This window comes from Haliotis rubra, unplaced genomic scaffold (genome assembly GCF_003918875.1).
Source record: "Haliotis rubra isolate DU_JTF1 unplaced genomic scaffold, ASM391887v1 Scf1103, whole genome shotgun sequence".
Classification (NCBI taxonomy): domain Eukaryota; kingdom Metazoa; phylum Mollusca; class Gastropoda; order Lepetellida; family Haliotidae; genus Haliotis; species Haliotis rubra.
Window position 1 is genome coordinate 95,968 of NW_025765008.1, and position 16,942 is coordinate 112,909.

Consider the following 16,942-nt stretch of genomic DNA (forward strand, 5'->3'; position numbering starts at 1 on the left):
AAGTTCTCATCTATATCCTGCGCTTTAAGGAAGGGATCCATATTATGGGCGGAGAACTTCCTGGCGTTGAACTGTGGTAAGTGCGGCGCCTGGGCTTTAGTGGCTGTCTTGAAAGCTGCATCCAGGTTCTGTGGAACCGCTGCGATGGGATCGATCAGAGGCAGAGTGAGAGTGTCGACATCTTCCTCCCTCATAAGATGGTGAAGCCAAGTCCAAACCATTAGCCATCCAGTAACGTATTTCAGAGTCCGAGAATATGATGCCCCCATCATCTTCAGTAACAGGAGTGCTGATAAAGGGGCGTTGATACTCCTCAGACGGTGAACGAGGTGGAGTGCTGCGTGACTGTGGTGTCCTGGGTGGCGATCTACGTGGAGACCTCCGCGGAGACCTTCACGGAGACTTGATGGGCGAACGTCGTGGCGAAATTCGTGGAGACCTGCGTGGAGACCTGCTTGGGGATCTACGAGGAGATCGGCGTGGAGAATGGCACGACGAACTGTGCCTATACTGTGACCTGCGCGGAGACCTGCGCGGAGATGAGCGGCTGTAGGTTTGCGAAGGTCCTGGGGAATCCCTCGACGATCTACGTGACGAAGATGTCTTGGATACTGTAGCTGGTGTCCTTCGCGAAGGCCTTCGTGAACGTTCATCTGAGTCCGCATCTGGGGAGGGACGACTGGTCCTTCGCGAAGGCCTTCATGAAGGCCTTCGTGAAGGCCGGTTGTCCGAGCCAGATTCCGGGGATGAGCGATTCCTCCTTCGCGAACGCCTTCGCGAACGTTGATCATCCGAGTCCGAAGCAGGTAGCCCTTCGCGAACGTTGATTGTCAGAGTCCTCCGCAGGGGCTGGCTGAGTCGACCTTCGTGCAGGCTGGTCCGTAGGTGTAGGTCTGTTAGCAGCAGTCACGTTGATGGGAGGTCCCTCGGGGATGTTGTCTGCGTTGGAGCCTTCGCTTGGGCCCTGGGCTGGCTGTTTCTTTTCCAGGTCGTAACGCTCCTCCATCATCTCCATTATCTGCTGGGAGAACTGCTGCATAAAGTCGCCCGGGAATTATAAGGTCTGCGGTGGTGTTGGCGCTGCCCTTTCTGCGTTGATGGCGACGGGGCCCACGGGATGATCATCTGTCGTCAGCGTTGATACATCAGGTTGAGAATGGATCTGCGCTGAAGTCACCGTAGCTGAGACCGGACGTTTCTTGTGATGAACCTCTGGGATGATGATCGGCTGATCATCGTACAGGCCCTGTTCTGCGACGGGAACAATCTCGGCCGAGAAAGTTCTAGTAGTCTGCGCTGACTTCCCCTTGGTGGTGGATGCTGCCCTGGGGGTGCGAAGTCTGCGCTGAGTGGTTGACGCCCTCCTAGTCTTGGACTGCGACGACGGGATGTCTGGCGATGCAGGTCTCTTCTTGGAGGTGGCAGACTTCGTCCCACGCCTCTCCTCCGAGGGAAACTCCAGCGGAACACCAGATGGTAGGGGGTCGTCCGACAGCAGTTGACTGGTGAGGGACTCAGCAGAATTATCCATGACTGGATCAACCCTCTGCGACCTATCTGCGGCACGTCTCAAGACGAAAAGAAGATATTTATTTAATGCACAAGTTGATAAATTTTTGCAATAATTGCAACGTGAGCTGAAAGAACATGGTACAGTACAACTAGGGCATATTAGGTGCGGGTCAGCAGCAGAAAAAAGTAACTTGCATACAGAACAGATTTTCATGAACGTAACCTACTGAACAAACACAGAATACACCGTGAATAAACAGTGGTAAATAAGAATAAATATCAAATCATATTGATGAAGGATACTAGCTAAACCTCTATAAAGGACTTATAGTGGTAATAAACTAAATAATAAAAGGATATAGTGCCGTAAGGAGACACAGGCGCTCTCACAACCTGCTCACTGGGCGAAGAAGGAGAGAGTGAAGCATGTGGGGAACAGTGGCGCCGTTTCCCGCCAAAAGCAGCAAAGAGGGGCGACTCTTGGTGAGTAGTGATTAGGTGATTTTACATACGCTTTTATTGAAGGGAGCTTCAATAAGGAGATACAAGTGTTCCACTATGTTCGCAAGAGGAAGAAGACAAGCAATTAAGCATGAGTCAGGATAAGGAAAAATAACATAACTAGCATACTACAGGTCTCACATACAATACTAGACATGAAACAATTGTTCAATGGAGTTACTGGAGCATCCAATGTTTACAAGCGTAACAAGGTCAACCTAGATTAATGAGAGGTTACTCTGAGATACGTCAATTTCAAATTCATGGGATGATTTTATGAAGTGCTATGAATAATTAAATTTTGGATTAAATTGACATATCTATTTGTTGTTGTTGTTGTGAAGTTATAAATATGCGTGATGTTTGTAGATTTCTTATATTCTTTAGCTGTGTACCACAATATACCAGTAGTTGCTTGTTATGACATCTTTTTTATATATAGCTAAGTAATTAAATATATCAGGCAGTCCTTTAAGTGAAGATACATTGTAAAGAAATCAAAACATTGTTGAAGGCATTTCTGTTTTCTTTCCAGAAGAAGATGATAAAAGAAAAATAAATAGTCTACGGACATATTACAGCAAAGAGAACAGAAAGTTAAGAACTCGAGGAAAAGTGGAGCTGGAACAGATCTACCAATCAATATGGACTTATTTTGATGTCCTTGATAATCTTCTAAAGGACCAAGCACAACCCAGGAGGACTCTGTCAAATCTTGTATGTTCAATTTATACAAAACTCAACTGCTACTCAACCTGTCCATTTGTTAAGAAATACTCTTGAAACTCATTTCTAATTTCTCTGTGGCTTGTTAGGAGCTCCTGTTTGAGCCTTGCCGGCTGACAGGCACGAGAGATGCGTCAACTCTACATTCATTTGTATTGCTATTGTCATGTTCCAGATCAGAGCATATCCATCATTCTTTGTGTGCAGATAATTGTGGAGAGACACTGCCGCTAGTACGATTGACTGAACTTTCTCAGGTTCCAAATTGATAGTCGGCTTGAAAATCTGAACGGCTTGAATATCTGAAATCTGTGAACAAGGATTCCAAAAGAATTCTCACTAACTCTCCGAGCTCGTGACAAATGGTAGTTGAAAATCCTTTTCATCAAGTTGTCCTTTAATGGAAATGCTTCATCGCCGACCATGACATAGGGAAATCTTGTATGTCCACCATGTAGGCAGGTTGGGGACAGGATGCCAAGAGTATTGTCATTCAGGGCTTGATTCATGTAAAACTCCCCCATCACTCCCGCGCCCATTGCACCCAACATCAACAAAAATGAACTTGTAATTGGCATCCACCAGCGCCAGGAGGACAATGCTCAAGTGACCTTCATGACAGTAGAATACACTGCCACTTTTCTTTGGGGCTTTGATAGCGATATGCTTTCCATCTAGTTAGGAAAGTTCCACTTCGTCATGAAATCATGTGCAGTTGTGTCCCACTTGTCAGGTGACGTTGGAACCTGCAATATAATGCAAACATTTAATCATTCTTTTCATTTATCATACTTACCCTATCTTTTGTATCCTCAGACACCAACAGACGATGAAAATGAGGCCAGTGAACTCTGATTCAGGCCTTAATCATGTCTAGACTAGATTGTTGTAACAGTCTCCTCTATGGCACCAACCACGACCTTCTTACACGCCTTCAAAGACAACCAAAATACTGCAGCAAGAACTGTCACCAGGACGTCCAAGAGGTCACACATCACCCCAGTTCTGAAAGACCTTCACTAGTTGCCCGTAGAGGCACGGATCCATTTCAAAACGTTATGTCTTGCTTATAGATGTCAGCATAACCTAGCTCCAGCATATCTCAGTGAACTAATCTTAGATCACAAGGCCCCCAGAAATCTCCGGTCAGACCACCAACATCTCTTGTCTGTTCCAAGAACTAAACTGACACTGTTTGGAGAAAAAGGCTTTCAGTGCATCAGCCCCAATACTTTGGATCACTCTCCTTCCTGCCATAAAGAATTCACCAACTATCGTCTCTTTTAAGTCCAAGTTAAAAACCCACCTCTTTGCTAAATATTGCTCTGAGTGATCTCTTCCAGTTCTGTTGAGACTTTTTAACTGTTTGTACAGTATATCAGCAGAGGAGTGTGACACTTCCACAAGCGCTTTGAGCATGCATGCTGGACGGACTATAGCGCTATACAAATACCCATATACATATACCTACTTTTTTCGCCTGAGAGGGGTCAGTGGCAGAAATGCTGTAACTTCTAGGTCACAAATGCCACTTCTCTACCAGTGTACCATAAGCAATCTCTACTTTCACAGTGACCATGTGTTGACCTGTTGTAGAACATTGTAAACCAAAAGTCACCGTGTTCTTTAATCTGATTGGTTGAAAAAACGTGATCAAATGGTATTTGATTCCCGGAAATTCTCTGCGTATTAATACATACAAACATCGCTCACACCATTGTATTGTTACGTCGTCAGCTGTGACGACGTCATTAAAATCATATCGTGACGTAAAGTCCAAATGACGTCACAAATGAGCAGTTCCAGATGCTACCATGGGAGACAGCCCAAACGGCCGACTGATGACATTTCACTGCTGTACCCGTACTCGATGTCAATGAGAGCAGACACAAAAAAACGTGTGTGGACCTTTTGGTTTACTTTTGTGTTTACAATGTCAATAAACATCATGTGTTGGCGAATTTCCAGCTGTTATTGAGTATTTGAAGCACGAGAATATTTCATTTGAAACCTCCGGCTGACGCTGTTGGTTCCAAATGAATTCCCATGCTTCAAATACTCAATAACACCCGGAAATTCACCAACACATGATGTTTATCTCCTAATTGACACGTTTACAGTAACCTCTAGTGCTCACCTAACCTCGATACCCAAGTTGATGTTAACAGTGTTGCAATTGCTTATGTTGTTAGACATGTGTTATTAAAGAGTTCCTTAAAGGTAAAACATTTTTTGACATTCTAAGGTGGAATGTCTGCACAAAGTGATGTGACCGTTCAAATGCAGATAAGAAATTGCTGTTTCAGCTACCGTTTGGTTAATTTGTATAAATACTTTATTTCAGTCTAGAACCGTTGGACGGTACTAAACCAATCAGTGCTGAATGCAATGGTATGAACCAAAACATTGTACGTTCATAAATAAAGTTATACTGACACAATCGGCCGCCATTTTGATTGTCTCATTCTTTCAGTCCAGGTTTAAAGCATTTTGTGAGGGTGCTCGTCGAGTTAAATTCATTACCATGTGTTCCACTCGTGCACACTTCGTTCTCGTTTGGTATATAACTCGTACACATGATAAATATCCATATCAAACTCACAAACACATGGTAACTTATAATAACTTACTCTTTCACTCTTTTAGTGCCCTTACCTATGTATTTGTTTATTATTTTGGTGCTTGTTGAAATGTATTGTGTTGTGATTTCATGATTTGTTGTGTTCTACGTGTTTTACGATGTAACCAAAAGTTCCCTCGGGATAATAACGTATTGTCTGATCTTATTTCAGCTGGCCTCTTTATCTGACAGTGACGAGGACCCAGTGCAGCTGTATTACCAAAACCTGAAAGGTATATTCAGGTATGCATTTACAGAATACTATACTTCTACTACTACTACTACTACTACTACTACTGACGACGACGACGACGACGACGACGACGATGATGATGACATTTATATTTACATTCTGATGCAAAATCACACATTGACCGTTTCAACAGGGAAGTGCCATGCACACTAAGCAGCAAATGTAAAACACATTGTGATCCACTTTTCAGGCACTCCGACATTAAATAAATTGTTAAAAAAAAAAAAACGCACGTAGAAAAATAAGGAAATGCATTTAAAGTATGTCTTAGTTTTAATGGCAGATCATTCCAGGGTCGTGGAGGATCGATCTCCATAGGTGGTGGTCCTTGCGTGTGAAACACACAGCATGCCTTGTCCCATGGATCTAAATGACCTCGCTGGCTTGTACTCCTGGAGGTGTTCCTGGAGATACATGTACACAGAGGCTAGGCCTGTCCTTGCTTTGAAGGTTACACTTTATAAGTGATTCTGTCAGACACCTTCAACCAATGAGGTTTCTTTAGTACTGGAGAAATGTGGCTGTCTTTCTTTGCCTTTGCTACAAGTCTAGCTGCACAATTCTGCAGCTTTGCTATCAATTGCTTTGGTAATCCAATAAGAAGAGCTTCACAGTAATTTAAATGGGGCACATCACAGCACTGGACAAGAAATGTTACAGTTTTTAGATTTAGAAATCGAGGTATTAGGGCAATGTGGGATTCATAGCTGAATCAAATACAAATCTCAGATTACGTCTTTCTTTGCTTGGATCAGTGATGCAAACTCTAATGTCAAAAGTGGGCAGAGCAAGTTTGGCTCTCGTTGACTTTGAACAGAGAAACAGCAGTTCCGTCTTCTCACTGTTGAGCTTGAGAAAGTTGATTGTCATCAAGTCATTGATGTCCTTAATACAATTCATCAAACAACGATATGTATCCTCTACTGATGTTCTGTTGGAGGGCTTGAAGGCCAGATACAGCTGTGTATCGTCAGCGTAGGGGTGGAACGAGAGATTATTGGCGAGAGCAATGTTTCCAAGAGGTGATGTGTAGGTAGTGCACATTGGTCCCAGTACAGAATTCTGTGGAACTCAATACTTGAGGCTAACTTTCTCTGACATTTGCCCATTGACTCTCAAAGCCTGAAATCGTCCTGACAGATAGGACTCCAGCCAGGAATAGGCTTCAGTGGTAACACTGAGTCTCTTTTTCAATCTGCTGACAAGAATGGACTGGTCAATTGTGTCAAAAGTGGCTGACAAATCGAGCAACACCAATACTGCTGCACCATCTGAATCAATTGTTTGTAGCAATATGTTAACACAAAGGGGCGTTGAGGTCAGTACCTGGTGACACCACACCTTGCATCTGTCACTGCTGGACACCACCTTGGAAGGAATGCACAAGTCGGACTTTCTGCATGAGAAATTCTTTGCCATTCCTCACGCTGGCAAGTTCTGCAAGTGATACTGAACCTAATGGTTGATAACTCAGGTAATCAACTGAAGATTGATGATAGCTTAGGGACCGTTCATAATTTATGGCTGGGGGGTGATGATTTTATGGAGAAGGATGTACAATGTGAATGAGCCCCCTACAAATAGTATGTAAAAAGTAAGTGACCCCCCTGCATGTCCTGTACAAAGTAAGCGACCCCCACCCCCCACCCCGCTTTTCATATATTTAAAGCATAATTTTTAAATATTCTAATGTATAAAATTGCTGACCCCCATAGAAACATATGTACAAAATTGATGACCCCCTCTACCTCCCCAGAACAAAATGGGTGACCCCCTTGAAATCATCATCACCCACCCCCCAGCCATAAATTATGAACTGTCCCTTATTCTTGGAAGCCTTTCTGGTTAAAGTCAGAGGAAAATCAATTTCTTTTTCACCTTTTCTTTAAAAGAAAACAATAGAAACGACAGTGAATTGGAAATTAAAATCAAAGATTGTTAAGATACTATTGGAAAAGATTGTTAAAATATGAATGAAGCCCTACTATCTGAACTTAAAAAATTTAAATTGGCATTGCAACAAATTAAAGGAGAAGAAATAAGAGGCATTCAACTCAGAAACAGAATCTTATGGTTTGAAGAAGGAGAAAAAGCAACCCAAAACATTTGCCATTTAGAAAATAAAAAAATGTTAGAAAATCAATAAATAGAATCATTACAGATAAAAATGAGAAAATTACTGACAGTAATTCAATATTAAATGAACTGAAAGAATTTAATAAAACACTTTATTCTTCAGATAAAAATTATGAAAATGATTACCACTTGGACAATGTGATAACTCCAATTTTGAGTGACTGACTTAGATAATAATTCGAAAAAGAAATAGACATGAATGAAATACCACTGGCAGTACAAATCATGAAGAATAGCAAAAGCCCTGGAATTAATTGATTTCCTAGATATTTCTTCAAGTATTTTTGGAGAGAACTTAAGATTTGGATTCTTAAATTTATCAAAGATCTTTTAGAAGAGATAAGATGTCTCTTACCACGAAGACAGGAGTTAAATCACTAATATAAACAGGATCCTGTTAAAGACATGGAGACAAATTACTTTATTCAATGCTTTGTATAAAATATTTAGGGCATGTATCTCTAACCGTTAATAATCATCTCAGATTCTTTGATCTATAATAATCAGACCGGGTAGAACACTTAGTGAAATACAGGTTATATGATCTTATGTTTGAAACAAAGGAAAGAGATATCCCTACTCTGTTGATTTCAATTGACTTCGAGAAAGCTTTTGACACAGTTTCTAAACATTTTATCAACGAAGTTTTACAAAACTTTGGTTTGGGGCCACAGATTATATGCTGGATTAATTTATAAACTTATGGTACACCTTCAAGTGTTACTCAGAATGGACATCTCTCTGATTCCTTCGGTAATGAGCGGGGTTGGAGCCAAGGTGATCCAATATCATCATATTTGTTCCTTTTTGTTGCTGAAATCCTTGGTGGAGTCTACTAATGCCTACAGTGAATAATGCCTACAGTGTTAAATAAACAACTTTACGCACCAGTGCTGCTGATTGCACCTGCCTTCAACCTTTCAATAAAGTGGCATGGTCCTATTTCAAAGTGCACTAATGCCTACAGTATATAGAAAACAGTAACTTTCTATGTTGAGAGACATTTTATTTGGTCATTCATATACATATGTACATTCATATACATATCTTTCACATTGTTGTCATATTTTTCTTAAACTTTATTCATATCTTTCACATAGTAGTTTGTTTTGAGATAAATAAATTTACATAAATAAACATAATCATTTATTTGGATTAAAATGTAATTAAAACTTAATTTGATTCATGATTATATATACATATATACATCTTTCACACAGTCAACTACCACATTCATTAATAAAGTCATTGTGGTAACCAAAAGTAATTTACATGTATAATTTTAAAGCAATACATTTCCTTCTCCCTTTAATAATCTCTCTATTAATTACTTTACTCTTCAATTTCCTTCTCGTGTGAGAACTAAATGCGTATGGAATTATCAAAACATAAGCTAGCTAATGATTTAATACTCTTGATCTTACTCTTTATTCTCCTTGCTGGCCTCCCCTAATCCCTTTGTAGGCAATAGTGCACACTAAGTGGAACAATCTACTTGTGTGCAGGTAAGCGTATCGCTGTCACTGCAAATGTTGTAGCTATTATTCCCTGTAGGCATTATTCACTGTAGGCATTAGTAGACCTAACCAAATCCTTGGATGTATGATAAGGCAAAATTATGATATAAAGGGTATTGTAATTGATATTCGGGAATATAAACTAGGACAATATGCTGATGATACTGAATTATTTTTGGATGGCTCAGATGAAAGTTTGTTTACTGCCATTGATACCATTAATACTTTTACAGTATGTCAGGGGTGAGGATACATATAGACAAGACTAACGCAACCTTGATAGGCTCCAATGCAGGTAGCAGATAAATAATTTATCAATAATTGAAGAGGCAAAGAATAACAAAGAAAGGAATTTGAAGTTTTGGATATTAAATTCACACCTGATCTGAATGACTTATTGGTAATCAACACAAGAAAAAGACTTGACGGAATTGATAGATTACTGGCAACATAGAGGGAAACAATTTTGACACTGATTGGCAAAATTGGTTCTTTCAAAATAAGTTCACATTTTCAATTCTTTACCTAACCCACCTGATGAATTTATCACTTCCTTTGAGAAATATTTTCCATATATATTTGGAATGTCAAAAGTGACAAAATCAAAAGGAACAGTTTCAAACAAGATTACAGAAAGGGGTTTAGGCATGACAGATATTAAAACCTCTGTTAAAGCCATGAAATTATCTACACTCAGAATCTAGTTGAGAAAAAACACATGAGTAATCCAAGCAATTTCCATTAAATGATCTATACTCAGTGCCATTATTGAAGGGTCATGTAGCAATAAGGTAATATAATGCTAAATAAGTATGCTGTGACAAGATTATGGAAAGAAGAGACAGTTTATTAACTGAAGAGAGTGTTTGGTGCTATGCTGTGAGAAAAGGATCAGGACTGTATCAACACGGACACCAAACAAAGGAATACCTCCAAAATGGAAAGTCACAACAATAGAGTCCATGACCAATCAGTTCTTTGTATCTGGTATCCACGCCATTCACTTCCCTTGTCCTCTTGTTAACACAGTCCAGCCTAGTATCCATGCCATTCACTTCCCTTGTCCTCTCTCTTGTTAACACAGTCCAGCCTAGTATCCACGCCATTCACTTCCCTTGTCCTCTCTCTTGTTAACACAGTCCAGCCTAGTATCCACGCCATTCGCTTCCCTTGTCCTCTCTCTTGTTAACACAGTCCAGCCTAGTATCCACGCCATTCACTTCCCTTGTCCTATCTCTTGTTAACACAGTCCAGCCTAGTATCCACGCCATTCACTTCCCTTGTCCTCTCTCTTGTTAACACAGTCCACCCTAGTAGTATCCATGCCATTCACTTCTATTATCCTCTTATTAACACTGTCTAAGACCACTAAGCTAAGTAATAAATTGGCCTGAGCAATGAGAAAAATATCAATGGCGATATCAAGATACTTGTGGGACAATTGTGACACAGGGATGCAGAAAGTCAAAGCCAATAGTCACTTTATTTTGAGAAAGGTGAATGGTTCTGTTAATCGGAGGAAAGGAGACGTGAAACTAAGCTTGTCTGTGTTAACCAGAGTACACGTGATGTAAAACTAAGCTTGACTCTGTTAACCAGAGGACAAGAGAGGTGAATGTGTTAATAACCAGAGGACAAAATGCCCTTGCCAGGTGAAATTAGGGCCAGTCAATTGAGTAGATTATAATCAGTGACTACCCTGACTAACTATGTGGTCTGGAAGTGTTATCTTACAGTTCAAGATTTCTGTCGACAATGATATTTTTGGGTATACATTCACATTGTGGTTACTGTTAGCACCGATGTTGCGACAGGACATCCCTGCGTCATGCACTGCCATAACTTGTCATCTTGTATTTTTTCAACGTCTACGTCATGCACTGCCATAACTTGTCATCTTGTATTTTCTCAACGTCTACGTCATGCACTGCCATAACTTGTCATCTTGTATTTTCTCAACGTCTACGTCATGCACTGACATGTCAAGAAACTTTCATTCTTGGTTCTGATTGGAGAATGAACACTTTTATCGCACTGTGCTGGGTGGGTTTGCAGCTCGTGAACATACGGACCATAGGTTTTGAGATATGCTTTACATGTGTATTCAAGTATACAAAGATACAACCGCCTGTTTGGCCCAGCACTTACAATATTGCAAGATGTTGGTGCATTAAAAATGCTCAAGTGTACATATCACGAGCTGTTCATGTTTGATGTGACAGTACAGATGTGATTGGATGCAACCACACGGTATTGTAAATTTAACCATCAACAATAGCTGTATTGCATTGCTATCAAACAGGCATTATTGACTAATCCTTGACGATGTGTTTAGTTTCAGGAAGGAGCTGAAGTATTTCTTTGAGGAACGATTTCAACCAATTTATGAGATCGATCCGGGAAGAGGTATACTGTCTTGCCTTCAAAGTACTGCTTTTAACAACATACCAATGTAATCATTACTCAATAACAATTAACTTGATTTTACACACTTTACCATGACATGGGTAAATGTGATCACCCTATAATAGATCCTAGAAGTTGAATTACAATCATAAAAACATATTTAGCTTAAGACAGAAAACTTCTCTGCCTTTATCTAGCATGTAATTCCTCCACCTCTCATAGCTCCAACACGTATATGTGTTTTATCTGTTGCATGCACCCTTATTACCTGTTTACCTCTTCCATCTATTTTCATCCAACATGGAATGACCACACCAATGATATTGTACGTAAAGTTCATTCCAGGATCAGTTAGAAAACTTACATCTTGATGCTTTGAGAACTATATGGGGTGCTGTTCACAAAATCCCTGGAATTCCTAGGGATTTAACAAAATCCCTGAAAATCACAATTTTTTTACATATTCCCTGAAATGAATATATCGCATTCTCAGTGTTTGTTTTGACAATACTGCTTGTAAATATTGCATGTGTATACAGTAACCAAAGATAAACAATATAAGGAAGTTAAAAATACTCATGTTTTACATACACTGAACGCCAAAAGAAACGTTACCCTCCTTCCTGAATGAATTTCTTAAAATCTGCTGAAGTGAGGATGAAACTTTCAGCTGCATTTTATGGCCAAACAATATGGAATCATATGGTCACTAAAGATTTTGAGAACATTGGTTGATTTTTCTGCTGCTGCAATGATATATTAGGTTAATTTCATAGTCCAGTTTTCGATCACACACAAAAGGACAACAAAACAATGTAAAGTTCATAATTTTGTTATTTCATGACTTTTTCAATATCTAGTGTGGCTACCATTGGCATGCAAACATGCCACAACACGTCTCCTCACAGAAAATGGCAATCGTCTGATGAAGGCAGCTGGAATACGGCGCCATTCTTCTCTCAGAGCAGTGATCAGTTGCGGTCGAGTGTGGGGCTGTTCTTGATGTGAGCAAACCCTGCAATTTAGATAGTACCACAAATGTTCATGTCTGACAATTCTGAAGGCCATGGCAAAACGTTAACGTTGTTGGCGTTGAAGAAGTTTGTCATCAATCGTGCAATGTGAGGGGTGCATTGTCCTGTTGGTAAAGCATGTTTGGGTGACGCTGCAAGAAAGGGAGAACCACAGGTTGGACAACCTGGTCAATGTAGGCTCGTGCCATCAATGACGACAAGGTCGGTGGCAACGTCGTCCCTGATTCCGACCCGAACCATCACACTGCCTCCCACTTGTGGAATGACGTCCTGAACACAGCATGGGGCTTCTCTTTCACCCCGACAACAGTACACCCTCCTTCTCCTATCTGCATGGTGGATCATAAAACGGCTTTCATCGGTGAACATCACTCGCTGCCAGTTCTTGTTCTGCCAACGTCGGACATTATGTGCCCACACAACCCTGTTTAGACGGTGCTGACGCGTCAGCTGTATCCCCTGCCTGTCTATACGGCCATAAACCTTGGACACGAAGTCTTCTTCTAACTGTTGTCGAACTGATTTGACATCCCAGAGCTGTCCTTACTGATGACGTCGCCGGTAGAAATCTGTTCCTCAGGTGTATTTGATGAAGGTACCTCTCTTCACCTGGCCCGGTGATGCGTGGACATCCACTTCTTGGCCTATCTACGGTGACCCCAGTCTGTCTGTAGCGCTGCATAAGTCTTATAACAATGATACGGTGGCATCCGAGGGTGTTGGCAACAGCATTGTACATCGACCCCATCTGCACCATCCCAATGGCTCTTTCTCTCTCTTCTGCTGTTAGACGAGGCATATTTCTCGTACTTGAGTATCATATCATGCATTCTTGGCTCTCTTTATACCCTAAATAATCATTTTATACGTGAAATTGATGCTACGTTTTGGCGATTGATTCTGGTATGTGTAAACAGAAAATGGAAAAATGTTCCTTTGCAAGCAAAAATGTCAACAAAAATAATTTTTGGTGTTCCTAAACACTTTTTCACAATATCACAGACACTTTGTACATGTTTTCACTAATGCAAATCAGCAGAAAATGTTATAAAAGACTGAAATCATATGAATGATTCTTTTACAATTTTACATACTCTACAACAGTTGTTTCTTGTTGTAATAGTTGAATAATGGTGACTTTAAATGGGTTATCTTTATCACCTAAATATGAATGCATTTGAACAATATTTTTCATGATCTGCATAAAGCTGTGTTATAAAGCTTTCTTGTAAACTAATACTTTCTAACATATCTTTGATAGTTTTTCAGTACTTCATAAAGATAGGTGGGTAACGTTTCTTTTGGCGTTTAGTGTATATGCTTACTGCCTGTTTAGCTGAACACAACACAACGGATTGGACCATGGGCTGGAAGTTCGTCCAGTTCCAGAAGAACTCCAGTTATCACAGTGGCATCAAGATGACACCCTTCACTGTTTTCACTGGCTCTGATGCCTCTGTTGGTCTCAACTCGTCCAGTCTCCCAGAAGAGGTTAATGCTAGACTTCAAATGACCTACTCAACCCCCTGTCGTCAGATACAGTACATTTGGCAGATCAACAACGAGAATCAGATCATCTTGAGCAAGAGCAATCAAGAGCCACAAGAGCAATCAAGAGCCGCAAAAGCACAACAAGAGCCACAAGCACAACGAGAGCCACAACCAGAACGAGAGCTGCAACCAGAACACTCTCCATCAACAGACCTTGTTGCTGAGAGACATAAAGACATCAGTAAACACAGGAAGAGGGCAGCAAAGTCGCAGATTCTTCAAGCAGAGAGAATGGCGAAATGGAGCAAGACTGTTCTCTCTGAGGTTGCAGTGGGTGACAATGTTACAATACTAATTCCTGGTGTTGACAGGGGGAGAGACGATCATAGGAGTTGTAATGGACATTACTGACAACGGCATGTACACACTTGCTGTAAAAGCCGGTGTCTCATGTGGAAAGTATTCACGCAACCAGTTTGATGTGTCGACTGAGAAACTTGTATCGCTGAGATCTGCAGTCCAGTCAGAGTCTGTATGTGGTGGACAGGGTTTTGTGAAACATAACTGTAGTGGCACAAAAAGTTGTCAGACACCAAGGTGCAAATGTCACAAGGCTCGGGTTATGTGTAGGTTCGATGCTCATGCTGTTCATCACTGGATTGTCTGGTCCAGACTCGATTATTTGATTATTTACAGACCGCCGCCATATAGCTGGAATATTGCTGAGTGCGGCATAAAACTAAACTAACTCACTCACTCACAAAAGGTACTCTGACCCATTGCATGATTATAGTAATTGAACACTGATGCAACATCTGATAGTGATAGATATTGTTTTTGTCACTTACATATTTATGCAACTATTTTAAATCTATAAAGGTTATTTTCATGTCAATGCAGAAAAATAATATAAAAAAATTTACCCGATTTTGTCCTTACTTATTACAAGCAGTATTGTCAAAACAATCACTGAGAATGCAATATATTCATTTCAGGGAATATGTAAAAAAATTGTTGGGATTTTCAGGGATTTTGTTAAATCCCTAGGAATTCCAGGGATTTTGTGAAACCACCGAGTAAATCAGGAATTTTTATAAAATCCCTGAAATTTTCAGCGATTATACAAAATCACTGATTTGATATATTCAGTGTAACATATATATCTTTACCTCTTCCATCTATCTTTGTCATAGTTTATATACATATAGGTGATTAAGTCATGTCCTGTTGACGTCTTTTTCTTGTAATAGGTTAATGATTAAGTCATGCCCTGTTTTTATCCTACAATGGGTTAATGTTTAAGTTTAATTCATCGTTATCCTAAAATGCTTACATCTTTTATTCGTGTCCTAATGTAATCCTAATATAAGTAAATGTGCAATTCCTGCTGAGTGATTTGAATACATGTTTAAACGTTCAACAGTCTCCTATCAGTTAATAAATGTCTGTTGAAATAAACTTCCCATATTTTCCTTCAGATAAGTCCAATCCTGGAAAATGTGTCGACATGTATCTTATTTATAATGGTTTTGATTTTCACCTCTGTTTTAGCTAGTGGTATCAAGTGGTACAACTTCGATTCTCGAGACCCTAGCATTCGCCATTGCTGAACATGGCGGTGAATATACTCCACATCCTTCCATGTTGTTTTGAGTATTCTTCTGATACCTCACTGACACCTTTACAAAAACACACCATGCTCATCATAAGAAACATATTGTTGCACCAAATTATTTATGCAGGGTGTAAGGGGTTGGGGTAGGGGGAGTCACACTTATATAAATCAACATCACCGAGTGGAAAATTCACAATGAATATTCATCCGTCTGTCCATCTGAACCCAAGTTATGAGACGACTTATTCAAGATAATGAGTGATAATATGAGAACAGAGAGCGAATGAAACATTGTCACACGACTGATGAAATACTGCATTATTTCTACTGTCAATAGAGGCGACAAAACTAGAACTCAAGGAGCAAATCAGCCAATGTTATTTCCTCTGTTCTTGTGGGTTTGAATTTGTAGGATGTAGTGTTTGCAATATTTGGTGAACCTGACGACTTTTGCTCTTATTGTAGTATTTAACACATTTGTAAAAACGGTATGTACTCCACTGATGAAATTCCACATTATATTCTTTGAGTCCTTGTGTCTTCCTGTTATGTGCCCATGTTCTGTTTTGTTTCACACTTTAGACTGCATCCTTGTGCCGACCCCATACTATTATCGTATAGCAAACGACTTCATGGAACGCGCTGGCGTAGAGTGTTGGCCTGTACCCCTCCTCAGCCAGGTAAGGCCTGTACCCCTATTCAGCCAGGTAAGGCCTGTACCCCTACTCAGCCAGGTAAGGCCTGGCCTGTACCCTACTGCCACCTGTACTCAGCCAGGTAAGGCCTGTACCCCTACTCAGCCAGGTAAGGCCTGTACCCCTACTCAGCCAGGTAAGGCCTGTACCCCTACTCTGCCAGGTAAGGCCTGTACCCCTACTCTGCCAGGTAAGAACATCTCGACATAGTTATAGGCTCCGTGTTTCAGGCAGTAGTCAGCATGGTCCCATGTTTCATGAGTATTCCTGTCTGCGGCGATTCATTGGTTCCGAATCAGAAGGGATGGGCTTCCCACCTGTTAAAGTAGACTTCTGTGCTTCAAAACTGGAACGGCTTGTCTTCGGACCTGGCGCCAATTCAATTCAATTCCTTTATTCTCATTCAACCACCATCGTGGTACAATTGAAGACAAGA

At 40.6% G+C, this 16,942-nt stretch overlaps 1 protein-coding gene across 1 annotated transcript in view; it reads left to right on the top strand.

Moving 5' to 3' along the window:
* The window catches only part of LOC124286933 (probable inactive 1-aminocyclopropane-1-carboxylate synthase-like protein 2), a 29,826-nt gene extending 13,334 nt beyond the window's left edge, over positions 1 to 16,492 (top strand). The window contains exons 4-7 of the mRNA XM_046723392.1: positions 5,532 to 5,602; positions 11,601 to 11,671; positions 15,748 to 15,814; positions 16,394 to 16,492. Coding sequence (XP_046579348.1) covers positions 5,532 to 5,602; positions 11,601 to 11,671; positions 15,748 to 15,806 — 201 coding nt within the window. The 3' untranslated portion in view covers positions 15,807 to 15,814; positions 16,394 to 16,492. The remainder of the gene's footprint in view (positions 1 to 5,531; positions 5,603 to 11,600; positions 11,672 to 15,747; positions 15,815 to 16,393) is intronic.
* Positions 16,493 to 16,942: the final 450 nt, after the last annotated feature.